Below are 25608 nucleotides of genomic sequence, written 5' to 3' on the forward strand. Positions count from 1 at the left end.
ACTATATTCGTCGTATTTGATTTGATTTGTTTTCCTCCGAAGTTTCCGATCCCTCTGCCGGATCCACTGATTATGTCGTCGGGTTCATGCTAAGGTACAGAAGCCACTAGAATCCGATCTGCTGCATATGTTAGGGTCTTCCTACTAGGTATCGGTGACCCAGAATCATGATGCCCCGTGGACTGTGCTGCCAGCACCGAAAACATTCTTCTCCTAACTTTGTAGGTCTGATCAGATGCTATGACTAAGTGGCGAGGTTATCGGTTGCGACTACCATAGTATCTCCAGCTGTGACTAAACGGATCTGGAACATGGACTTGTCAAGGATAGCTTTTTTTTCGATGAAAACGGTACTAGTCTCGCACTTTATGATCAAGTTGGAAGTTTGTGGGTAGCGACCTAGTAAAAATAAAGTGCCATGGTACAACTGATTGATATGGAGGAATTCTAAGAGTTTAAAGGCGGGATGTGACTGATGCCTGGTGGTGGAGAATACGGATTATCATATTGCGGTGGCAATATGCTGGCGACTACCTATGAAATCTTCCCTAACGAGAGAACCGGATTTATGACAATGTGGTCATAAGACACTTAAAACCGCGCAATTGGCACAATACAAGAATATCAAGCAGCTACTTGCAACTTTGTTAGAGCCCAGCATGGGAACGAACCGTATCGTGTGACGCTTAAATTTGGTTTTATTCCGGACAACCTAATAATCGCATCTGCCCTTTTCAAAAACACGTTTCTGAGGTCGTCTAGTGTTACAACAAAGTCTTGGGCTTCAAGTGCTTGTCATTCTTTTATGGACAAAAGGAAAAGAAAAAGAAAAAGCCATGGCCGAGCTTATGTCATGCTACAGAACAAGAGGAATCAACAAAAGGAATCTAATCGTCCCACTCTTCGTCTAGTTGGTCAATCAACCTGTTCTCGTCTTCCCTATTTCTACCCCTTCCGCTCGGGGACGAGGATAATGTTCGATATCCTCGCCTGCCCGGAATACAGCGGGCACAGGAAGAGGTGGCGATGATGAAAAAGTCCTGTAGGCTCCAAGTCAGCATTTTGAGCACAATCAAAGCGTTCTGACAAGGATATCAGGAGGGACAAAGTACTCACCGAGATAAAGTTCCAGATTCCTGCCCAGAGGCTGTAATTCGGCAGCTGCCTCCACCCTCGAGCGTGCGCCACGGTCCGCTGGTAAAACACGCCTCCACCCACATACACACCGACGGCAATGAAGAAGATGATGGCAAAGACTCCACCGGGCCCCACGCTGCCCGGCTTGTGCGGCTCGACGCCGGCGCAGGCATGCGAGGACCTGACGTCAAAGAAGTAGGCGCATTCGTCTGGTGTGCTGCCGATGTAGCTCACGACGGCCTTCTCGCCCATCATCTCGTGGTCGCAGATGAAGGAGAAGGTGGCCGACTTGCGCCTCTTCTTGTTGGCCTCCTTCTCCTTGTCCTTTTCGGCCGCCCTGGTGCGCGACTCATCGTCGTAGCTGCTGTGCGATGCGCCCGAGTGTACCGAGCCCCGCTTGTCGTGGCTGCTGCCGCTCCTCCTCCGGAGCTTGTCCTTGGACTTGGTTTCCTCACCGCACGGGGATCCGTCTGTGTATTGTAATGAGATTTTACGACCTCGTACCGTCAATACTGATGATTCTTGCCTGTTTTGGTTCGTCGGCGTCAGTAACCTGTACCATAAAGTCCTCCAGTTGAGGGACGGCGGCTGTTGCTAGCTACTTGAGGTGGTATAATCCACACTGACCCTAGCGAATAAACCTTTCCGTCCGACGACTTGTAATACGCGCTGACGTTCCTCCAGTTGTCCTCATCAATACCAACCACCTTTTTGACGGGCTCCACAACCGGCGCGCAGATGTTGATGGTGAAGTTTGAGGGATAGTCCCAGCCCCTGGCGAAGTAGTCGGTATTTGGCGCACCGTTCTTGTTCTTCTTGACGCCTTCGGGCAGCTGGACCGCAGTGTCCCGCCGCAAGTCGTGGAAGCCGCTCGCAGAGGTCGCCGTGCACGGCTCCGCAGCGGTTGTCGACGTCGCATCGGCGGCAGCGGCGATCGCAAATTTGGAAAAGAAGGCCGCTGCAAGGAGCAGGCCGCCGAGTGGTTGCGTACTCGATAGCCGCATGGTCGATGAACGGTCTGTTGATGTGGAATGAATCGAGTCGGGAACGCCCTGGAGGTTGGAGAATAGCAATTTCGTAACGAACAGACTCGGCCTGCAAAACAAGGGCCCGTTTCACTTTCTTTGAAAGACCGGGCGGGATCTAAAATTGCTCCCGACCGCTTGCGAAAAATATGCACAGGAAAAAAAAAAATGAAATGAATATATGTACTAATTGAGACAGCAAGAAATGAGAGAGAGAAAAAATCGACAAGACAAGTCGCTTCTGCAATAATCAATCCACTTGATCTGATACACGCGTCACCTTTCGCGAGGACAGAAATCCACCATCTGTCATCTGTCGCAGTTATCTCGAATGAACAAGACGTCTCTTGCGCAGATGGCAGTGGCTAATTGGCCGCATTGACTTACATAATCCACATTTGGTTACCCGGACCCTGGAATTTTCCACCCAACAATTGACAACCTCATCAGCCACGAAGCCGACTCTTCCGTGGTGAAGTGCACAAACCCTAACCTGGGAACAGAACTGCCAAGCACGCAGAGGAGAAAATTTAAAGAATAAAGTTGAAGATTACAAGAGCGTTGCTAATGGCGTCCTTTGCATGTAAAGATGTGAGAAAATTGTCCGTGTACTCCGTACATACCAATAGCCTTTTATCCAATGGCCGGTGGGCGGTACGGTACAGCGTACAGTTCGCCAACGGTATTGGCATTCTGCATGCATGTCATGTCATGTTCATCCACTAATGGTAAGGGTCCGGCCCGAAGACACCGGGGACGATTGCTTTCCCCGACCACGGTGGGTCTAGCGAGCGCATCGGCCCCGAACGATAGGACGCCGTCTTGGCCGTGCTTTCACTTTCCCCCAGAGATACAAGCGAGTTACTATGATACAAGTCCTACTATAGTTCAATGTGGTGGAATGAGGTATGAACATAGAAGCCGGCAAATAAAGTCGCTGCTGTCAGATAAGGTATAAAAGTATGGAGAAGGTTGACTGTACCATAGATACCAAATGAAGGTAAAATAGGTATGTTTCCTCCTTCCTCTTGGGGTGGGGTATAAACACCAGAAAAAGATTTCGGTCTCTAACGCTAGTCCAGCTCGTCACCCTCATGGTCATTCAGGCTTGTCAGGATGGGGGAGGGGGAAAACAAACATCAGAAAATTTTGAAATAAGCAAACATCCTTGGAGAAAGCATGACGCTTTACAGTAGAAATAACTTCTTATTCATGGCTAAAGTTTAGAACTCCCAGCATTCGAGTGGAGGCTAATCTTGGAGCAAATTCCCGCCTTCCCGGAATCGGTGGGGCGACGAAACCCAAAGTCATGGAACATTGTGCGGGGAAAAGAAGCAACAGCAAAAAAAAAACATGCTCTGTCATTGACAGTATTCAGGTCGTACCTATGGAGAAAAAGATTAAGTACTTCTTTAGTCATAATGGAGAAGAAAGAAAAAAGTCAATCCAGCTTACCAACCCGAGAATGGAATATAGAACGAACTGGGTTCTGGCCAAGAAAAGCTAAGCAAGGATGAGTAGTACAAGCCGGCGCTACGGCGTTATTTTCATAGGAGAAAATATGCCAATGGCGAAGGCAAATTGTAATTGCCGTCGCATAAGCCTTTGTAACCGATCTACACGACCTCGGTTAATGCTAAAAGTGAGTGATTATGTTGAGATGGCCAATGTGCTTCCTCACCTTGCTGGAACTGCGACTAGAGTCGTAGACCACACTACTTGGTACTACGCAGTGAAATTCCCCATGTCTTTACTTGATGTGGTAGTTTGTTGGGTGTTCGTTTGCACAGCTGAGACAGAAGCTCACCGTAATTAGGCGGTATTAGCTTAATGCTAGCAATTCACATGGCCATGTGTGCCGCCATTCAGAAGCTGAAGTGTTGTTCGTCCATTCCATTGTTGCTACCCTTATTTTAGTTTGTTCCTTGGTAGCCTCCTTCGCCACGCCCCGCCATACACTACAGCAATACTTTTTTACTATTCCTCCGGCTTCCTGTCGATTTTTGCCTCACCCAACAACTTGGCAGTCTTGCTGCATGTTCTTGGAGTTTTTTTTTTTTTTTTTTTTTTTTCCCTCCTCCTCTGTAACCTCTTGCTCTGGACCAGGCTCCATTACAAGTTCACGATCGGCCCGTTTCTATTGTTTAATGACGTGGTGATTCTTGGATCTCCGCAGGCCAAGGCAGCCCTTCCCCCCTTCCCCGCTCCGGGGTTGCTGCAACATGGCCCGGCGGTGCCCGGGTGCGCTGCCCAACCAATCCTGATGGGAGGTAGACTGGGAATACGCACAGCGGCTCATTACTTAGGCGACTGGGGTTCTGGAGTGCCTTCTCCGCATCCTACCCACCATGTATGAGTAAGGTACGTTGTCGAGGTTGTATTCTAGTTAGGCACTAAGAAAACTAAGATGAAATGGTTGTTGGAACCTGTAGGGCAGGGGATAGTGTATAACCCCATACAGTAGTACAGTGGTACGACACTACGACTACCCACATGTCTTATACCTCACACTGCATTAGGCACCTTGTTTACTACTATTGGCAAGATGTGCGGAGAAGGTGCGACCCCAATGCCGGCCACTTGCCCGCACGTTTTTTTTTTTTTTTTTTTTTTTTTTTTTCTCGTGTCTCTATTAAATTTTCGTGTCTTGGTTTTTCTTTTTCACCGGGTGATCGACAGACCGCCGAACCACATACCCTGGTGACCTTATTTCATTATGTCAAGCAAGACACAAGTCTGGATGAACCGGCTCCACGGGAACGGGTATGGGCGGACCACTGTAAATAAATACTAAAAGACGGATATATTAAGGATGCTCTCCCCCATTCCACCCCTGGCGCCGTGTCCCTTCTTCTTCACCTCCGCCGCCCTCCTCCCGCCCCGGATTTCTGATCACAGCGGATTCTTTTTTCTTCTGCTGTTGGTGCTGCTGATTCTGAGCTCGGACTGGGAACACACGTCCTTGTCCCCTCACTTTCACATCGTTGCACCACCTCAACCCCCTCCGGCAAGCCATTGACGATCAGAGATGCGCTTCTTCGGGATCGTCGCCATACTGTTGGCGGGTGCCGGCGTGTCTGCCCACCCCGGCGACTACTCAAAGGTATGAGAAAGAGAAGAAGAAAAAAAAACCTTAGTATCACGACTCAAGAACCTTTACTTTTCCCCCTTGTTTTGCGCGCCCCATGCTCAGTTTTGTTGTTACTCCTTACAGGAGAGGCTACTGCCTTTTGACCAGGTTGTGGTAGGGTTTTGCTTTGCCTATTCTGTAACTCTGCTTGCACAAGTTTGAAGCAATTGACCTAAATTGAGGTCAAAGTTCATTGGACTGCCCAGGCCACACAACACCCCTCGACATCGTCGTGTTTTGGTTTACATCATACGTGCCAGCAAAGAAGATAGTGCTAACGTGGACACAGCTTGAGCGTCGGGCCTTGGCCACATCAGAACCCCACTACCCTCAGCCATGGATGAACCCAGATGCAGACGGGTGGCAGGAGGCCTACGCCAAGGCGAAGGACTTTGTCTCGCAGATGACCCTGCTCGAAAAGGTTAACCTGACGACCGGTGTAGGGTAGGTCGAACCCCTTTTTTGTCATCACATCGCCCCTGAAGGCAACCATCACCCCAACAAACCGTGGCAAATATTGACATTTCTTCATATACGTGTTTGCAGCTGGGAAAGCGATCTCTGCGTTGGCAACGTCGGTGCCATTCCCCGCCTGGGTCTTCGAAGCCTCTGTTTGCAAGACTCTCCCACCGGTGTCCGTTTCGCCGATTGGGTCTCGGTATTTCCTGCTGGCATAACCACCGGTGCCACGTTCGATAAGGGGCTGATGTACCGCCGTGGGCATGCTATGGGTCAAGAAGCCAAGGATAAGGGTGTCAACGTCCTTCTCGGTCCCGTTGCTGGAGGCCTTGGCCGTGTGGCTGCTGGTAAGCATTCGCTCGATAGACTGGCTAACGACAGGTTAAAAAGAGGCTTTCTCCGTAGCTAACCTGGCAATATAGGCGGACGAGCGTGGGAGTCTTTCGGTGCTGATCCGGTCCTTACCGGATATGGTATGATTGAGACAATCAAGGGTATCCAGGACACAGGTGTCATTGCCACTGCCAAACATCTCATCGGCAACGAGCAAGGTATGTATATCAGTTGACATATTTGAATGTCATAATTCAAGGCGCAAGTCCATATGTCTCCAGATACATTTACTAACACACAATGGCATTCAACAGAGCATTTCCGTCAGGTAGGCGAAGAGCGAGGCCGTGGTGTCAACATCAGCGAGTCGCTATCATCCAACATTGATGACAAGACTATGCACGAGTTGTACCTCTGGTAAGTCCAAAACCGCATCCACGGGTTTAGAGTGGTGCCTGGCTGACATGAACATATAGGCCGTTTGCGGATGCAGTTCGCGCAGGTGTCGGCTCGGTCATGTGCTCGTACACGCAGATCAACAACTCGTATGGTTGCCAGAACAGCAAGCTCCTTAACGGTCTGCTCAAGGACGAGCTTGGGTTCCAGGGGTTCGTCATGTCTGACTGGCAGGCTCAGCACACTGGAGCGGCCAGCGCTGCAGCCGGCCTTGATATGACCATGGTTAGTCAAAGTCTTCAATTTCCAGTGCACAATAGCAACTGATACTGACGTTTTTCGAATAAAAGCCTGGCGACACCGAGTTCAACACTGGTCTTAGCTTTTGGGGAACCAACCTGACCCTGGCTGTCATAAACGGAACTGTTGCCGAATGGCGCATCGACGACATGGCCATGCGAATCATGGCTGCCTTCTTCAAGGTTGGCAACACTCTGGACCAGCCCGAAATCAACTTCAGCTCGTGGACCAAGGACACCTTCGGCCCCCTTCACTATGCATCCGGGAACAGAATCCAGCAGATTAACCAGCATGTCGATGTCCGTCGCGACCATGGCAACTTGATTCGTGAGGTTGCCGCCAAGGGAACTGTGCTTCTTAAGAACACCAACAACGCACTTCCACTTAACAAGCCTAAGTTCCTGGCCGTCATTGGTGACGATGCCGGCTCCAACCCGCGTGGTCCCAATGGTTGCGCAGACCGTGGCTGCCTTTCAGGAACTTTGGGCATGGCCTGGGGTTCCGGCACGGCTGACTTCCCCTACCTGATAACGCCCGACGCGGCTCTCCAAGCCCAGGCCATCGAAGACAACACCCGCTATGAGAGCATCTTGAGCAACTATGCCACAGCACAGACTCAAGCTCTTGTCAGCCAAGCCTACGCGACCGCCATTGTCTTTGTTGCTGCTGATTCAGGAGAAGGCTGTGAGTGTGCATCCATGCCTACCCGCTTCCCCAAGTTATGAAGTAATATACTGACTTGACAATCTTCTCTTGTGCCAGACATCGACTTTGACGGAAACAAGGGAGACCGCAACAACTTGACTCTTTGGTATGACGGTGACTCCCTGGTCAAGAACGTCAGCTCTGTGTGCAACAACACCATCGTCGTCATTCACTCTACCGGCCCGACCATCCTGACCGAGTGGTACGACAACCCCAACGTTACTGCCATTCTCTGGGCAGGTGTTCCGGGACAGGAGTCGGGCCGTGCCATCACCGATGTCCTCTACGGTCGCGTCAACCCTGCCGGCCGCTCACCCTTCACCTGGGGCAAGACCCGCGAGAGCTACGGCACGGATGTCCTGTACAAGCCCAACAACGGCAACGACGCACCACAGCAGGACTACACCGAGGGCGTCTTCATCGACTACCGTCACTTCGACAAGCAGAAGGACGAGCCCGTCTACGAATTCGGCCACGGCTTGAGCTACACGACCTTTGAATACTCCAACATCCACGTCGAGAAGGCTCAGGCGAGTGAATACAAGCCCACGACCGGCCAGACCATCCCTGCTCCAGTCTTTGGCCCCAATGTCTCCAAGGACCTGTCCGAGTACACCTTCCCATCCGACGAGTTCCCACACATCTACCTGTTCATCTACCCGTACCTGAACACCAGCGCCTCGGGCAAGGAGGCCTCAGCCGACCCCCACTACGGCAGCACAGCCGAGGAGTTCCTGCCCCCCAAGGCCCTCGACGGCTCGCCGCAGTCCCTGCACCGCGCCTCGGCCAAGAACTCGCCCGGCGGAAACCGCCAGCTCTACGACACCCTCTACACCGTCACGGCGACCGTCACCAACACGGGCAAGATCTTGGGCGAGGAGGTGCCACAGCTGTACGTGTCGCATGGCGGCCCCGAAGACCCGCCCGTCGTCCTCCGCGGCTTCGAGCGCATCCGTCTCGACCCCGGCCAGAGCGGCACCTTCAAGGTCGACCTTACCAGGAGGGACGTCAGCAACTGGGACGTCAACGCCCAGGACTGGGTCATTACCGAGTACCCCAAGAAGGTCTACGTCGGAAGCAGCAGCAGGAAGCTCCACCTGAGTGCAGACCTGAACTAAGCGTCTTTGTGCACAAAAAAAACAAAAAAAACAAAAAACAGCCGCGAGTGGTCGGGCTAAGCAGTAATAATGTGGTTTCATAAGAATCTACCCAAAGCACATAGTAAATAATCTAGTAAAAACAATTGAAATACGCCTTTTTTGGTTGAAAGGAATGTGCCTTTTTAATTTTATTTTATTTTAGAAAACTGCGTGCGGTTTTTTGCATCCCATCAGAGTGACGAAAGCGGCCAGACAGAATTAGTCGAAATGCTTTGCTGCTTGGAATGTTGCTCCCTACATCTGAGAACGACAAAGCTTGGTCGTCCCTAAAACTCAAGAAGAGAGGGGGAAAAAAAGATATTTAAACTTGAAGAAAACAATACCTCAAAAGAGAAGACAAGTGAGCAGTTTTAGGCGGGAAGAAATAAGAAAACAAACGCGAGCAAATTCAAGTCAGGATGCAGGTCGAAAGTGAAGGAAATCTGATAGTCATGGCAGCAATTACAGGTTACACATTGCACTTGTTTGCCAGCCTATTCCAAAAACCGCAATCACCAGCAACAACGACACCGACATCAACAGCAGTGCCCATTCTCACCTCACCATCACCAATCTTCGAAAGGAACAACAATACTCAGAAAAACTTCCATGCAACCCACAATCCTCCTTCATTCCTCACTTTGATCTTGCCTACCTTCCTCCCATTCTTTATTACTTTGATGCTCTTCGTCTGGCATGGTCGAGAAAACATCATGAGCGGGAAGGAAAAGGCCGAAAGGAAGAAGAAAAAGAAGAAAAGCCAGCGTGGTACTATTCAGGCAACAGTCGATCACGACATCGTACCACCACCTCGAGATGATCACCCCAGCGGGAGTATTCTCATAAGCGGCAACGACAGCAAAAACGACAAGATGCCCAAGAACCCTAATAGGTGTTCCGAAACGGGCAAGCTGAAGCCGTCCATACCGATCCCGAACCCGTTCCCTGTCCCATGGCTGCCGATTTTCATCCCACCTCTGGACGCGGCGGATGCTGTTGCCGACAACCGCCAAGGATCCACGGACCCAGCGGCGAATCACCATCGCCCATCCGCCACGATCCTGAGACTCCTCAGCAAGACGCACTACTTTATCCCGCAGCTTGACGAACAGATGGTCGGGCCGAGTGCGGTGCGTCAGAGCCTGGCGGACTGGGAATTGGCTCTACGTACTAGCGGGGTCGGCGGCACGGCGCTTCCCCGGCCGCTGCCGATCATGTCGTCCATGATGAGGGATGCGTTTGTGTATTGTGATTCCTGTGAGCTGACATGGCTCGTGGGGCAGGATGACTGCCATGTGTCGGGCAATAATCGAGTTCGGCATCCTGTGAGTTTGATTTTCTAGAAATCCCCGAGTAGCAACACAAGCAATCTTCTGGATAGAGTGTTGACATGTAACAAACATCACAACCCTCAACAGCTGCATGATGCTTATGGCGGCCCAGACCGCCTGGAAAGAAAAAGCCGCTCTCGCCAACCCGACAAACCCCTTGGCTCCATTGTCGTCCACGTCGCCGCGGGCCTTCCGGGCAGGCCACCCAAGGCAAGCAAGAACAGCGCACCGACTGAGGTCAAGGCCCGCACCGTCATCTGGTTTGGCAAAGACTCGCAGTACAACCTGGTGGACAGTTTCAATATCCTCAACGTGGATTCAAGCAAGGAGATAGCAGATATGGTGGCTGCGACGCAAGCGTTGGAGCTGATTGCGACCGAGGTGCTTCCGGACCGACGGGTGATGCTGAGCCAGCACAGGGCCGACATGAGGGCGACTACGATAAAGAAGAAGGACATGGACAACGAGAGGCGGTACGCAGAGGGACGGCGCAACGAGGCCATGGAGAGGATCCGGCGTGTCGTACTCAAGACCATGGATCGCGTGAGGATGGCGGACGCGAAAATGTTCGACGTCGAACGCAAACAGTTCGATGACCTGGTCCGTGAGATGCTCTATCCGCACGACTTGCTCAAGGAGCCAAACCTACGGCGGCCGATCACCAAGAAGAACATTGAGGTAACCCTGGCGGCCATCGAGCGGAGGGTGAAGTTGACAAAACCGCTGTTCAGCTCATCAGAGTGGGATATCATACTGGACCACTTTCTGCCGCGCTTCCAGATCCTATGCAAGCGTTTCGATACCTACCACGACGGCCTGATTAAAGCAGCAGTCGAGCAGCTGCGCAAGATGGCGTGCGATATCCTGCTGCAAAACGGAATGAAGCTTGCAGAGATCGACAATTGGTGCAAGTTGAATGGCGACGGGCCCGGTATGAATCTCAGGGACCTTGTGGCTCTGTGCATGACCTTTAAGAGTGACCCAGCCGACGAAGACAACAAAGACAAGAGCGACGTCCAAAACGAACTCGCCCACGACGAGGCCCTCGTAGTTACGATGCTCACATGTGCTGTCAGAGAGTCATTGGGCCCGATGGCCTGGGAGAATCATTCAAGATACGAAGTTGTGCAAGAATTTATGGAGAAGAGCAAGGATAATCACACAAGCATCCCGCATATTGCCACCTGTTTCATGAGGGACATATGGTTGACTCCGATCAAGCAGGACGGCATGGCGACAAAAGGAGACGAAAGAGGTGGCGATGGAGGTGGCGATGAAGGTCTAGATAAGAAGGCCACCCCGACAAGGTCAAGCGACAAAAAGCCCGTAGAGGCGGGCCCTGGGGCGCAGACGGCGCCCTCAGCTGGGCAGACATTCATGTCACAACTTCGGAAGCGAGTTGCTGCGCTGACCATGTCATCTTTGTCTTCACCCCCACCGGAAGACCAGATAAAAGAGGCCAAGCACACGTGTTCAACTTCCCCTCGTGCAGAAAAACCAGTGGTTGTCGAAGAGTCGGAAAATGACGGAGGCGATCCCCAGCCTGGTCGGGGTCGTGCCAAGACCCCGACTCCGAGGACGCCGGCGCTAAAAATCATCATGGTGACGGATTCGCAGGACATTGTGGACAGTATCTGCAAGCACCAGGATGACTGGACAATTCACTTCAAGCCTGGTGGTGATGGAGAAAAGAGGCTTGAGAGCATCCCGCAGGTCACGAACCGTCGTGGGGAGCTGATGGGAACCACACTGGATTGGTTGAGGCTTTGGGCGAGCGTGGCGAACTTGAGCGTTCTGCATAATGTTGAGGTTTGCTGGTACGCGGTACCGCGGGCGATGAACGCGGAGGCCGTGGCCTTGTTGGCTACGGAATCCAAGGAGGGCAAGGTGTGAGAGAGGGGGCAGAGGCGGTTAAGGGATGTGGGTGGGGAGGGATAGATGTGACGGCGATGAATTGATAATGCAAACTACCTACCTAGGTAGGTAAGGTAGGTACCTAGGTAGGTAGGTGCCTAGATGTTTCTGAGCCGCCGGCCCAAAATTGCAAGCAATCTGACTGAAGGAAGTAACGGTGTGAGGTTTTCCAACGCAGCTCCGGCGAGGTACTTACCTAGGCAGGTAGCAAGAAGCACTTTGAAAACCATTTGGGCTACAACAGACTGGGTTTTACTGGGTATCGCCTTCCTCTTACTCCCTCGCAGATTCGTCTCGTGTATCAAGAGGTAACACAATCGTTTGTTTGATCGTTTGATCTTGTACTCAGGTAGTCACTAGTGGGTACCAGGCAATTAAAGATCCCGACGGCATTTTCAACCGCCCCATAATTAGCCGTTGATGGCTTGGCGCATAGCATTTTATGGTGGCCTGGGCAATACTTATAAAGTGCTACTACTCAGTGGCAGCCTGTATTGGATCCAGAGTTGAGAGGAGAGGAATTTTCTAGACGGTGAACGATTAATTGACCAGTGAGGCAGGAGTATTCAAATTGCATGACATACCAATATAACCAATACTTTCCAAGGCATGTGCCACGTAATTGATCACTATAAGGTTTTGTACTTTTCTCTGTCGGAGATTGTATTATGTACTACTACTACTACTACTACTACTACTTTACTTTCTGTGGTATACTAGTACCTTATGTATTACACACCACATGCACACGGACAGAGACACACGCACGCACACTCAAATACACACACAACACACCATTGCAAGGCTACCGTTTTTTAAAGTTATGGGGAAGACCAGGATTTACCGATTCAAAATCTTCATCAAGACAGTGCGAAACATACCCCAATTGTCCACAACATGCAAGGGTCCATGCCAATTACAGTAAATTTTGTCGCCAAATTCAACAATATTCAACAATGTCACGAAGTAACGAATGCTCCGTCATGGTACCATCACGTTGACTGCCCCTCGTCTAGATGGACTGAGCTGATATCACACTGTACAATGACTCGCCATCATCCTTGTCAGGCGGCACTTGTTTTGCTGGCATTGGATCTGAAAGTTCCGAGACCCATTTTCTCCTTTTTTTTATGATTTTTTTTTTTCTTCCTGCGGCAGTAATTTCCTTCTCCAGTATTTGATACCCTCGTAAGAATGAACTCTATCCGACATTCTTGAGAGTTTGTGCTCCCAAGACTTCTGGCTAGGCATCCAAAAGGTAAAGACGGTGGGTTTTTTGGACTAAAATCTAGACGAAGGTCCCCTTTTTCCCACAAGTTCTCGTTCAGACTTTTTGCCTGATTAGACAAAGACTCGGTGGCTCACTACGCATCTGGGCTCCTGCCTGTTCGCTCCCCTCGCCTGAGTTAACCTCCACTCACTATCGATAAAAGCGCTCTGCAACAATCTACGTGTGGATTTTTCCTGATTCTTGTCAGACTTTTGCCCACATCACGGCAACGGAACGGCACGAAACAACCCCAGGACCCGTCCAAACCAAGAAAAAAAAAGAGAGAGAAAAGAAAAAAAAAAAAAAAAAAAAAAAAACAAGAGTGCCCTCCCTCACCTAGGTAAACAAAGCGGGTTTCGGTCCTTTTGTGCCCTTTGTCCACTTTCAGGGTTGAGCGGAGTAATTTTACCTTTTTTTCTTTCTTTTTTTCCCTTCCTGTCCTTTCGCCAACAAAACTCTTCGAGACGGGGACCCGTCGTCTCAGCACTTTTACAGCTCAAAATACATACAGTACAGTGTACAGTCTGCTTGTGATACAGCCTGTAAAAAAAAAAGGTCAGGGTGCGGTGGAGCCCAAAGAAAAGCTAAGGTGCCCAAGGTGGTCGGGTCAGCATGCGGGCTTGTTGCCGCTGCCGCTGCTCCCGCACCCGCCCGGCACACACAGACGAGCCAACTAGCCCTGCACCGCGCTTAGGTACCTCTTTTGCGAAATATTAGATCTCCTAGTGGCCTTGACACCAGACCGACGTTGCTGTGCTGCATCTAAACGTGTCAAGCAATGGAAGAGAAGGGGCAGAGCAATCATGGGGGAGCCCAGCATCAACACCAACAGCAGATCCCTCCGTTGATACCCCCTACCAGGCCACCGCCACCATCAGATTCAATTGTAGCGAAAGAAGAGCCGGGCAGTTTGGATCCGCCTCGCAAGCCGATTAAGAAGCGTATACGAAAGCCTAGGGGGCGTGGATTACGGACTAAGACCGGTTGGTAAGTTCTGTCGATCAGTTTTGTTCATGAGAGCATGACACCTTAACTTCTTGTTCTTGACTATGTTATTATTATTATCACTATTGTTTTTTTTTTTTTATTCCTTGTTCTTCTTTGCTTGGTCCAAGGCAAGGCATGGCCAAGTCCCCTTCATCCTTCCGACCCGGTACTTGTACAACCACATCTCATTGCAGCACTGATGTGACATGAATATACTGCAGCTTGACATGCCGCAAAAGGCACAAGAAATGTGACGAGAGGCGTGAGTCTGCTTACCCCTCGCATACGCGACCTTGATGGTACACTGCATTTCCTAGGCCTACCACGACTAATGCGGGTTGTTACATATCACGTTTAGTGCCAATATGCAGTCATTGTGCAACGTCGAACCGCGACTGCGTATGGCCAGATATTCAAGCCATAGATACGGCTGCTACATCTTCAGCTGCCGCCACTCAGATCTCCTCACCGACAGCTGGGTCGGTAGATGGACACTCGGATAGACCTCCAACCAGCCACTCAACCATCATCCCGTCAGCAACCTCGCAATCAATGTACTCTTCTCATCTTCCATCATCTTCTTACCAAAAGTCCCGTTCCCACTCACAATCTCAAGATGGTGATCCTCGTGGCTCTTATGGGTCCATGGGCAGCTCTTCGCATAACTCTTCACCATCCGCCCAAAGGGGTTACTCTCCTGACCTCGCTCCGACGAGGCCAAGTCTTCCACCACCTGGGCCCGTGGCCCCGACTCTCGACTACAACTTCCCCAATGGTCCCATCCCAGATTCTCACAACATAGTGGACCCTGCACTGGCGGCCATGTATCCGAACATGAAACCTAAACCACAGATACCAGAACCATACCATACCCACAGGCAAAGGAAATCCACCAGTGTGTCGACAGCGAGTCCTCGCATTGCCGATCTCCTCATTGACACTACCCAACCTATTCAGCACTCACCCAGATCCCCGGAAACAGTCACCTCGGATGGAATGCTCAGCGCGGGTGTCGCCAGTACGAGATGGCTTGACCTCCTCGCAGGTGACGCCGAAGAGGCCGACAGCGGGTTCTCACTCAGCCGTCGTAACAGCAAGTCGCAGCTGCCACCCCACACGTTGAACGATGGAATGCGACGCCTAAGCCAGGAAAGAATGGGACCTGGCGCCTCCAGGAGTGGCTTGAGGATATCCAACAGCCGGTGCGGGGTCATGGGCAGGCTAGACTGGGACATACCTGATAGATACCCGTGGCAGGAGGCAATTGATATTGAACTAACATCGAACGAAGCTGCCTTATTCCGCGCCTTTGCCGAGCGGTCGGCGCTGTGGGTGAGTAAACCCTGCCCTTTGGTTGTCTGTTGACAGTTACACCCCAGTACTAAATGCTAACATAGCTTCGAACTCGATCCGCAGCTAGACATATTTGATCCGTGGAAGCATTTCTCGACTTATGCAGTAAGGCTTGCCATGCGGAATGTTGGCTTGATGAAGGCGATACTAGCTCTCCAGGCTCGGTATGCGTCAGTAGCTAAGCAGATGGCTGCAAAGCAAGACCCGAGGCCCGGGAATCACCGCAGGGAAATGTTCATGGCCGCAAACGTGGACCCAACGGATGCAGTGCAGTACTATCATGAAGCGTTGCACTATGTCTCGACGGCACTTCAATACCATTCTTATGCCCACAGTGAGGAGTTGTTGGGGACGGCTCTCGTCATTAGCACGTATGAGATGCTTGACGCGTTCAACTCGGCAGTGCCACACGAACTTGACTCGGCCGTCTCGAACTGGCAGAGACACCTAAAGGGCGTATTTTGGATTCAACGGTCCCAGGATGTCAACGGAGCGTCAGGGGGGTTGAGACAATCAGTATGGTGGGCCTGGCTGAGGCAAGACCTCTGGGCGGCTTTTCGCGAAGGTAGACGGTGCCTGAGCTTTTGGCGTCCGGTTGTTGACTATCCCAATCTGACCCAGTGTGAGCTCGCTGACCGGGCTGTGTACCTGCTCAGTCAGGCAGTCAACTACTGCGCCGAATCTGGGCCTGACAATGACAAAGATCGTCCTGAATTGGTGACACGTCGAGCCGAGAGGGGCGAGGAGCTTATGGACATGCTCGAACGGTGGAAGTCGTTTCTGGGCGATGGTTTCCGGCCATTACTGACGGCTCCAGGGACCAGTCTGTTATCAGTGAGCCACCACCACCATCCGACATCAGCGTCTTCTGTAGGAACTCAATCGACCGGATCCCTTCATGTAAGATCAGCAGCCGAGGTTGGTCCCTCGCATGGATGGCAACCAATATGGATTCATCCGCCTCAATTCGCTGCTGCCATGCAGGTGTACAGCTTTGCAAAAATCCTCGTCACTCTGAACCGGCCTGCGGCGGGTGACTTTGACGAGCATGCTAGAGCGCAGGTATGTTACCAGTCAGAATTACCTTTTTTTTGCTTTCACAAAACATCTTGCAAGATCCCTTGATCCGGAACTTTTTTTGACTGACGATCCCATGCCTTTTCCCTGGTTCTTTGTGTTTCTGTTTTACGTAGATCCTCAGTGAATCGGTAGCGAATATCTGCGGTATCGCCATGGAGTTGAAAGATCAAAGCTGCCAGATCATGTCGGCAAAGTGTCTTTTTGGCGCAGGCCTCTGCGTCCAGCAACAAGTCCAACAGGACACTATTATATCGCTCATCCAGGCCTGCGAGGCGAGGACGGGCTGGCCGATGGCCACATTGCAAAGTGAGCTGCGGAAAGAGTGGAGGCGGAGTGATGTAGAAATGAGAGATGTATGATGAGAAATAGAAGAAAACAAAGAAAAAGATAAAAGAAAAAAAAAACAGGAAAAGAGAAAAGAATACGGTGAGAAGAAGGTGGGAAATCGTGTTCCCCGAGAACGCGTTTTTCTTGCGTAAATGTAGAAGAAAAGGGTAGTAGAAAAGGCCGGGTTGAACGGCCAATTTATAGTCCTACAAAGGACAAAGCTTGGTAGGGAGGCAAGCTCCCGCGATGAGTCTCGTCGATGAGAGGACACCGAAAGTATGTGATGAAGCCAACTTTTGAAGTATTACATGACAGCAGGAAGTAACTCGACCAGAATCTGGTTGAGACAATAACGAAATATAGAGGAGAAAGGGAGGGAGCGAGAGAGGTGGGAGATATCAACCACTTTTTCGGCATCAGGTAAGGTAAATTGAACCCGGAGCAAGGGGCGATATCGGAATTCTTAACTGGATCCATCCCGGGACCTGCCAACTCGAACTGAGTTGCATGCTTTTTTGGGGCCATGACTCCGAGAATAGAGCCGCGTCTCGTGGACTAGGGTATGAATTCTTTTTTTATTTTTTATTTTTTTATTATTTTTCTTTAGCGATCTGTTATTATTATTATTTTTTTTTTTTTTCCCTATTCCCGATCTCCCCTTATCCTCCGGCATAAAATGGGGGTGTGGGAAAAAAAGAGAAAAAAAAAATATACCACGTAGGGGTCCGCGCCTCGCGTCAAAACTGACGGCACGGGTCCCCTTTCTTTTGCTTTAATTCTTATGTGGTATGCCTTTTTTTTCGTTATTCATGTGTATTTTCTCAACGTCCATATCTTGACTAAATACACTTTGTACCTTCTAAACACCGTGATGATTACGACCTACTATGGCTAGTTTTTCTCAAATAACAAATTGCCAACGCGTAAGAAGCCCCCGGCACTAGCCGAGGTGAACCGGTGGCAAAAAGACCTCTTGACCCAGAAAAAGCAAAGAAAAAAAAAGGAGACGAGACAGGAACGCACATGTCTTTTTTCTTTTCTTTTTTTTTTTTTTTTTTTCTTGCGCTCGGCGAAGGTCTGACCGAGGTGAAAGTGGATATCACCAACCCATGATTGACTCGTACACCTTGATCTGGGATCCGCAACCCCTGTGACAGGACTCGGTGTAAAGGTCGCTTTTTGACTTGAGAGGCCGAAGCGTAATGGAGGAGGGGGAGGGGCGGTGTTCCGGGTGGGTTTAAAGTATTTTGTGCTTTTGATTGATCAATGAGAGGTGAGGTTTGCTTTTTGTGTACAGAGACAAAGAAGAACAAGACGAAGAGAAAGAAAAAAAAGCTCCGACCTTTTAAGATGAACTGTGAAAGATACTTGATCTGTTTTATGACTAGAAACCAAGAATCTGGGTTTACTATGTATTTTTACTTTCGGGGTTGGTAGGTATGCCGATATCGTCTCCCGAGTGTATGTCTTGATGTATACCTTGTGCACGTAAGCTTTATCTACTTACTCGTGATATAATCGTCTACACGCAGAAACCTTTTTTTCCTACGACTCAAAGAGGTGCAAACTTGCCGGTAGCCTAAGCTTGGTGGATATGGGTGGCTTTGTCCAATGGCTCGTAAGCTGGCTTGATACGACTCGCACAATGGAGATGATCTACGATGAACTCAAAACCGGGTTTCTGGTTTGCGATGAAGAAAACGGGCTCGCTACAACCTTCTCATATAAAACATGCCTGTGACAGATGTGAAAAAGTGCTGTACAAGAAGTGCATAACTCTGGGTCTAGACACTGCCCTTGTTTCTCGTACGTACCTACTACAATATCTATGCCGTAACCACATTCAGGGGTTTGATATTACTCTTGACATGGTATATAAGTAAGCTTTTAGCCGACTGCCATGTTGCATGGGAAATTAAAAACATCCACAAAAGCCTCAGGGCCTATACTAATGGCTTAAACGGACATGCTTAATTGCGTGACCAGTGTGGCCAAACTCACCCCACCCGGCAAACAAAGAAAAAGAAAGGGCCTCTATGATGGCTATATTAATGAGAAGACAAAGTAAAGAAAACCAAAACTCAAGACTATCGTAAACTTCGTTTGCGCTTTGGATCATACAATATGCTAACAATCAAAAGGAAACCATAGCCAAAGGACAAATACGAAGCAAGAAGCGTAAGCCTTATTAATCTTTTCCATGAACAATTAACGGGTTTAATAGTCGTAGTACTCCCTCCTCCGCTCCCTATCCCGAATCATGACCCTGACGCGGTCCTCCTCATCCGACCGGCGCCTCGGTGGTGAGATGTACCGCGGCCTGGGCGGCGGCGCATCGATATAGCGGAACGTCTCATACTGGGGCGCTACGGGAACGGGATAAGGAACCAGCCTCTCGCGCTCGATGTAAACTTCCTTTTCGTTCCGGCGGCTGCTGCTGGAGCGGGAGGACTTGGCGCTCTTGACGCTCTTGGGTGGTTTAGGCTCCGGCGGATCGACGTCAACCGAGATGACGTCGATGAGCTCAGGTTCTGGGTCGCACGGTGGAGGGGGAGGGGGAGGAGGTGGTGGTGGTGGTGGCACCTCGACGCAAGGCGGCGGTACTACTTCAACGGGCGGGGGCGGAGGGGGAGGAGGCTCGCAAATCTCCGGGGGTGGTGGTGGGCAGGGTTCTGGGCACGGCGGCGGCATAGGAGGTGGGATGATGCGCGTGATGCGCTTCCGGACCGTAACGGACCCCGGAGTGGGCGGCTCCAGGTACGTGTACTTCTTGACGGGCACGCCGTGGAGCTTGGACGGTTTAGGCACTAGACTCATGGAGATGATCAGCAAGGCGGGAACTTTGTGGAAACAGGTTACTCGTGTGTGACGTACTCTTTGTGACTGTGGATAGAGGTTCCTTAGAGAGTGACCGGGAGTACTGGCGCCTAAGGTGTAATGTTGGATCAGGCGGCTACCGCGGATATTTTCTCCGTGAGCCGAAGTCAACTTGGACCAGGTTTGATCAGCAGCAGCAGTATACCGAATATACGGTCCTGGTGACTGGCCGGATGAGACGGACGAGCGAGCTTAGGCCAGGAACTGATGTATAGGAAGTTTAGTCCGGACGATGCGACAGGCCGAGTTGCCAGTGAGCGACACTAGACTAGACCAGGTCCCTTGGGATTGACACAAGCCTGATGATGTGTCGAAATGCGATCGACCAGCTTATTAATAGTGGACGATCGATTGATTTTGTGCAGAGGATTTTGGAGGTAAGTTGGGCAGCAGAGGTTCAAGTACATAGGGCAGGTGATGTTGTATCTCTGCCTGACCTGACCTGACCTCACCCAAGGATCCCTGACTGACCAGAGGTTCCCCTTTCGATTTCTTCTGGAGCTCTGGCCAAGACTTTGTCACTCAACAGCTTGCTTGCATGAGGGAGGGGAAATCGCAGGGTGCTGTGTGGAAGAGTGATTACTTTTGGTAAAAAGGCGTTGACGAATAATTAACGAGTGAGACAAAAGAGATCAGATATCTTTGTACCGAGCAGTGCGCGTACTGACGGCATGAGCAAAACGACACTAGACAGGACCCAGAATGTGCGCCTCGTCAATGGGCAGTGAGACTGCTGGGGTTCAAGTCCGTCCAGAGTAAATGCATTCGATCACTCTGCATGCAACTAAAACAAGAAAAACATGCAGCAGGGCGCCTCAACAGTATGCAAGGCACTAACTCGCAATAGAGAAGACATGCTGATTACTGGTTGGGGCCTCGGAGGGGATTTGATGGCGTGCAGGGTTCCAGGCCGCACCATCAGATGACGTACCGCGTGGGAAGGCAGACGTCACGTCACGTAGCACCTTCTGACCAGAATCTTCCAAGGCCGAAAGAAGAGCTCCGTAGTGTGGGGCACACGTGACACAGCCGAGGATAACCGCTGGTTATCATATTGCATCACGTGAATGTGAATGTCTAAAACATTACTGCATCGGTCTACCTACATTGTTATACAATTAATTGTAGTAAAATATTCGAGAGGGTGATTATAGTTTTCAAATATACAAAGACGTCAATAAAAACAAAACAGTTTCGACCATGGATCCCGGATCGCACTTGCATGGTTACAGAAATTAGCCTCTAACAGAGCACGAGGCCATGTGCTACAAACATATATACAGCCTAGGAAACCAAACAAGATGTTTACTTAGAAATCGACTAGCATATCTTTCAAGACAGTCTAACCAGCCGGGCGTAGTTGAGACGATATTTACCTTATTCGGATTCTCTTGTTAGACTGCCCATACTGCTCATACTGCCCATGTCACTCAAACTTGTATCAGATATGGGTCCAGATTTGGATCAACCTCCAAGCCACCTCCATTAGAAACTGTTTTAAACTTTGATATCCCGATATGTCCATCGGGCCGATGACAGATCAACACGCAAAAGGGAAGGTGTCTTCGGCAGATGTCTGTACCCCTTTATTTACCAACAAAACACCTCGCCCTCGCTACGTCCTTCCCGCTTACAAACGTCGCCCTCAAACAACGCTTAGACGGTTACGGAAAAGACCAGCTTCACTTTGTCTGCATTTGCCTGCGGCACAAAACAGTTGAGCCGAAGAGATCCACCTGGGGAATTTGAGAGGTGGAATCAGGGGGAGAAGTAGAGGGAGCAGGAAGAAAACTGTCAAAGGGGAAACAAAAGTGTCAACAGTGTCTTGTGTCTGCTCTCCCTCTTGCATTTTATACGCTCTTAGGGCCTACGTAAATCTCAGTGACCAGGAACACAGCAACCCTCCGTTGGGCCCCTTCAAGGAAAGATGAACCCTCCGGTCCCCTTGCCTACTTGCTAAGTAGTACGTCCCCAGGGGTCAATCTCGAGACGACGGTCCATGACAAAACAAAGTTCGGGCAATATTTATACGTAGGCCAAAACGTTGCACCTTTTTAAGCTGCTAGACTTCAAGCTAATGTAGTCTATAGACATTTGAAGAAGGCGGTTACATAGTCACTGGTCCTTTGTGGTCAGCCAGGCTTTGGTGTACCCGGCGAAACAGAGAAAGGCTGTGACAACTACAGTAATGACTTTATCCAACGAGATATTGTGCAGATGTAGTGAAATTCTCCTCTTAAATACCCCTAATCTTGAACGCGATCCTTACCTTAAGGCGTAAATCGATGTTCGACGACTTGCGCTCCGTGACGCTCATGATACTTGACTCGAGCTCGGGTTGTTCACTACTCCCTCCTCACCGAGGATAGGAGATTTCTCAAATAACCTAGGGGCACCTTCCTTGCGATGCTATTAATCAGGTCGCGTTAGCGTTATCATCGATTTCCTCTCTCTCTTTCTCAGTCTCGGTCTCAGTCTGTATCACGACTTCAGAACTTACACAAAACCTATCGTAACAATGCTGTGCTGCAGCCTTCAAACCCCAATTCCAGTCCGTCATGTACTCCTTTATACAATAATGCATACAGTCTGCATATGGGCTGGGCTCTGTGGAGGACCATCGGCTGGGTTTTTTGTCCGGGGTTTGCTCGGGGGTTTGGCAAGCGATGGCACAATGGAGAAAAACAAAGGGAATGATATACTGAACACGCATTTCACTAGAGCTCGTGTTGCAAACTTTGCACATGAAAGATAAAATATTACAACAAAAGAAAGAGCGTGATAATGGGACAACAAAAACAAAACAACCTATTAAGAACGATTGGGTAATCCAAACCACAGAACTGCCGTTGTATTTACAGTGGTAAAGTAATTAAGTTGAAATGGAAGAGACAGAGGTATAAGTAATCAAATGAGGCTTCTTTTGCTGTTTACAGAATTTTCCTCCATGATTTCAATATTTATCAATAGACGCTCGTATATAATTTTATGGGATATATTACGAGCCAAGACCCTGGTGTTAAGGCGGCTATTCCGTTAGGCTGGTCGAAGCAGCTGGTCCGCACAGGCGCGTAAACGCGATAAATCCAAAAAAAAAAACCAAGTGAGAGTAGCCTAATGCAAGACTCTTATTGGGCAGCTATAAAAAGACTTGGTCTATATGCTATTGAAACAGATAAGTGCGAGTGCCTTTGCATGGGGGATAAGGCTCTACATAGTTCCAAAGTATCCGAATTAAAACAGCTGCGAAGACACAAGTATACGCACTTGATCAAACTGTTCGATCACGGCAGTAGCACAATTGGCATCGGGGACATGTATGGAATCTTGAACTGTGGTTGTGGGCTGAATAACACACAAAACGAACGAGCGCAGCCGAGTCAAGGTTTGTATGTTTACGTCTTATAAATAGTCTGGTGACTCTTTTTTGAGAAGCTCATTCACCAGCACGGACCAAGAAGGGAATAATCGCGCTGAAACCATTTCGAGACACAACCTCTTTTAGCCATAATTGCTACCAGCAGTTTCCGGGTTTGGTTTCAGGCCGGAGAAAGAGAGAGGAACAAAGCTTTTGAAGCTCATCTGCACAAAAAAAAAACCAAGTCGTTCAGCTCGGCTGAGCATAATTTGCACAGAAGCCTAGGCGGAAGAATCAAGAGCCGTTGGAAATTACAGAGTACCCTGGAAGGTGATTTCAAGGGGTCAAAGTCACATAGGGAAAAGAAACTCCTCCTCCAGGAACTCGAATGCAAGAGAGCGGGTCTCGGTAGCAATTGGGGGATCTCCCCCCTTTTTACCCCACGAGCAACGTGAAAGCGTCTAAGAATTCCTCAAGACCTTTACCATGCTAATGCGGGAATCCGTGGATGATATGGCCCCTTGCGTTCTACCTTGCCCAGTAACCGAGCCTTGCCAAAGCAACTTTCAGCTTAACTTTTTTTTCTTTGTTTTGGTTCAGCCTAGTCGTGAAAGGGGCATAAAAGGAAAGATTGTCGTAACTTGCTTCTTCTGCGGGGTAGGTGGTAGTTTAGGTGCCGTCTTTGACCCATGGAAGAAGAACACAAGATCAGATGAGAAAAGCCCATCGGGCTCTCGGTCGACGGGAATTGTTCGGACCGGGATACGTTGAGACGCTTTTGCCCATTTTCACTCTCGGCTGGTGTTGGATCAAAGCAACAAAAAGTTGCAGGATAACAGACGGCAGCTTTTTGGGTAGGGATCTCCGAAGGAACGACTCTTGGGGAAAGGAAAAAAAAAAAAAAAAAAACTTGAAGCTCGGCCGAAGAAGGCTGACTTACAAACTTGGCGTAGGAGTCGCATCGAACGCTTCAAGTTCGTCACGTCGTGAACGGTTTGATATTTATTTTGAGATTTAAAGCAATCTTAAAGAAGTTCCCATATTTTTGTCGACGTCGTATGAACAATACCAAGATTCCCGGTTTACGCCACGCTCGGTATGGCGTCAATCTGTCCGACCCTTGCCTTGCACGACATGAGGAGCGCGTGCATCATGCTTTCTAACATTGCTTTTCTCAACTACTTATCGTCTCGTCATACTTTTGTGCGAGTGGTACAGGCTGATTCCCTGTTTGAAAAGCTAATGTGGCAAGGCTCCCGAGTGTAAACAAATGACATATTTGGAGGGAAAAAGTGAATCAACATGCGACACGTCTAGATGGGACGAATTATATGCCACAAATGATAATTCCATGTCATCTCGTCTCATAATTAGGATGGACACCAGAAGCGAGGCCTGCGGACCCATGTTTTCTTGGTCGAACTGTTACCGAGAAAATCAAAAGCAAGCATGGCCATGATAGTAAAGATAGTAGGGGTTAATAGCAAAGCCGTTGGATGTAAGCGAGATACGTTCGTCATTCAATGCCTGTTTTGCCAGAAGCAAACAAAGATGCGGAGTGGCGACGGAATAAAATAAGAGAGAAAAAAAAACATCTACTTAAGGCGATTTCTTTCCCTTCCTCTCTCCGTGTTGCGCGAATGAAGAGCCAAAAAAAGCCACAGCAACCAACAATGACTGGTACCGCAGTAAGTGCATAGATACTAGCTGGGCTTTTGGGTGGCGCTCACCCCTGGCTGGTATCAGTGACAAACCCCAGGATGGGGATCATGGGACGCTAAAAAGGGTCCTCTTGGCGACGGAAGCCTCTCATCCACTCGATAGCCAGGGAGCAACAACAAGCAAAAGAATCATCTTGGCATATGCTGGCTGGAAGCGATCCAGACTGGCCAATCAGACTAGAGAATAGACAAACAGCTGAATCGAGCATCATGAAACTCGATGACAGAATTACAACTTGGGGTTTTAATATAATAGCAATCAACCAGGTACGAGCCAGTTTTGTCAAATGCCAATCAAATTCATCAAATTGTTTACCGCCCGTTGAGTTAAGAAGCGCGAACCTTGAAGCCGTTTCCCGAAATGAGCCATCGCGTATTGAGATCCGCGAGACGCCCAAAGGGAAATTACCTAGACAACCCTGTAATTAATTGTACCACCAAAGACCACCTACCTTTCGGTACAGTTACCTTCCTCAACCCATTTTTGTTTGCCCTGTTCCCCTGCAGCGGGCCGCCCTGTTCTCATCGGAAGCGCACCGAACAAATGATGGATCGAGCGTGACTTTGAACACGGCAATCATACTTTCTAAAGACGGATGGAGGTGTTATTAATGTCCGAGATAAACCAAAGAATAAATAAATAAACAAAAATTCCCTGATGGTGCCATATTGACCAAACCTTACTCTTAGACGCCCCAATCAAGTGGGAAAGCAAGGATTGCAAGGACAGATGAACCAGTTTAAGCATCCGAAATGCTACAGCCGA

At 49.6% G+C, this 25608-nt stretch overlaps 6 protein-coding genes across 6 annotated transcripts; 3 read left to right on the top strand and 3 right to left on the bottom strand.

The window, feature by feature from the left end:
- Positions 1 to 663: 663 nt before the first annotated feature.
- Positions 664 to 2571, bottom strand: PgNI_06236 (uncharacterized protein). The gene is made up of 3 exons (XM_031126262.1): positions 1765 to 2571; positions 1117 to 1663; positions 664 to 1040 (listed from the first exon to the last, which is right to left on the bottom strand). Exons 1-3 carry the CDS (start codon positions 2139 to 2141, stop codon positions 888 to 890), a joined length of 1077 nt encoding a protein of 358 aa, XP_030982671.1. The 5' UTR covers positions 2142 to 2571; the 3' UTR covers positions 664 to 887.
- Positions 2572 to 4866: 2295 nt separating this feature from the next.
- PgNI_06237 (uncharacterized protein) lies at positions 4867 to 8755 on the top strand. Its single transcript, XM_031126263.1, has 8 exons — positions 4867 to 5265; positions 5582 to 5736; positions 5839 to 6098; positions 6174 to 6302; positions 6399 to 6501; positions 6561 to 6765; positions 6831 to 7464; positions 7543 to 8755. The coding sequence occupies exons 1-8, from the start codon at positions 5191 to 5193 to the stop codon at positions 8601 to 8603; spliced, it is 2622 nt and encodes an 873-aa protein (XP_030982183.1). The 5' UTR covers positions 4867 to 5190; the 3' UTR covers positions 8604 to 8755.
- A 288-nt stretch (positions 8756 to 9043) lies between these two features.
- PgNI_06238 (uncharacterized protein) lies at positions 9044 to 11848 on the top strand (the record flags this gene model as incomplete). The annotated part of the gene is made up of 2 exons (XM_031126264.1): positions 9044 to 9949; positions 10043 to 11848. 2 exons carry the CDS (start codon positions 9044 to 9046, stop codon positions 11846 to 11848), a joined length of 2712 nt encoding a protein of 903 aa, XP_030982178.1.
- Positions 11849 to 13741: 1893 nt separating this feature from the next.
- Positions 13742 to 16982, top strand: PgNI_06239 (uncharacterized protein). Its single transcript, XM_031126265.1, has 5 exons — positions 13742 to 14126; positions 14348 to 14388; positions 14485 to 15458; positions 15543 to 16541; positions 16673 to 16982. The coding sequence occupies exons 1-5, from the start codon at positions 13918 to 13920 to the stop codon at positions 16916 to 16918; spliced, it is 2469 nt and encodes an 822-aa protein (XP_030982179.1). The 5' UTR covers positions 13742 to 13917; the 3' UTR covers positions 16919 to 16982.
- A 2121-nt stretch (positions 16983 to 19103) lies between these two features.
- PgNI_06240 (uncharacterized protein) lies at positions 19104 to 19703 on the bottom strand (the record flags this gene model as incomplete). The annotated part of the gene is made up of 1 exon (XM_031126266.1): positions 19104 to 19703. The coding sequence occupies one exon, from the start codon at positions 19701 to 19703 to the stop codon at positions 19104 to 19106; it is 600 nt and encodes a 199-aa protein (XP_030982695.1).
- Positions 19704 to 25315: 5612 nt separating this feature from the next.
- On the bottom strand, positions 25316 to 25423 carry PgNI_06241 (uncharacterized protein; the record flags this gene model as incomplete). Its single annotated transcript, XM_031126267.1, has 1 exon — positions 25316 to 25423. The coding sequence occupies one exon, from the start codon at positions 25421 to 25423 to the stop codon at positions 25316 to 25318; it is 108 nt and encodes a 35-aa protein (XP_030982691.1).
- Between the last annotated feature and the right edge of the window lie 185 nt (positions 25424 to 25608).

This window comes from Pyricularia grisea, chromosome I (assembly GCF_004355905.1).
Source record: "Pyricularia grisea strain NI907 chromosome I, whole genome shotgun sequence".
NCBI classification, from domain to species: domain Eukaryota; kingdom Fungi; phylum Ascomycota; class Sordariomycetes; order Magnaporthales; family Pyriculariaceae; genus Pyricularia; species Pyricularia grisea.

Bases quoted from the DNA above. Each gene is read 5' to 3' on its own strand.
- PgNI_06236 (XM_031126262.1), bottom strand. From the start codon at position 2,141: ATGCGGCTATCGAGTACGCAACCACTCGGCGGCCTGCTCCTTGCAGCG. The intron at 1,664-1,764 runs GTCAGTGTGGAT...GAACCAAAACAG, and splicing joins GGAAAGGTTTATTCGCTAGG to GCAAGAATCATCAGTATTGA. The intron at 1,041-1,116 runs GTGAGTACTTTG...TGGAGCCTACAG, and splicing joins GAATCTGGAACTTTATCTCG to GACTTTTTCATCATCGCCAC.
- PgNI_06237 (XM_031126263.1), top strand. From the start codon at position 5,191: ATGCGCTTCTTCGGGATCGTCGCCATACTGTTGGCGGGTGCCGGCGTG. The intron at 6,766-6,830 runs GTTAGTCAAAGT...TTCGAATAAAAG, and splicing joins CCGGCCTTGATATGACCATG to CCTGGCGACACCGAGTTCAA. The intron at 7,465-7,542 runs GTGAGTGTGCAT...CTCTTGTGCCAG, and splicing joins TGCTGATTCAGGAGAAGGCT to ACATCGACTTTGACGGAAAC.
- PgNI_06239 (XM_031126265.1), top strand. From the start codon at position 13,918: ATGGAAGAGAAGGGGCAGAGCAATCATGGGGGAGCCCAGCATCAACAC. The intron at 14,389-14,484 runs GTGAGTCTGCTT...TATCACGTTTAG, and splicing joins CAAGAAATGTGACGAGAGGC to TGCCAATATGCAGTCATTGT. The intron at 15,459-15,542 runs GTGAGTAAACCC...CTCGATCCGCAG, and splicing joins CCGAGCGGTCGGCGCTGTGG to CTAGACATATTTGATCCGTG.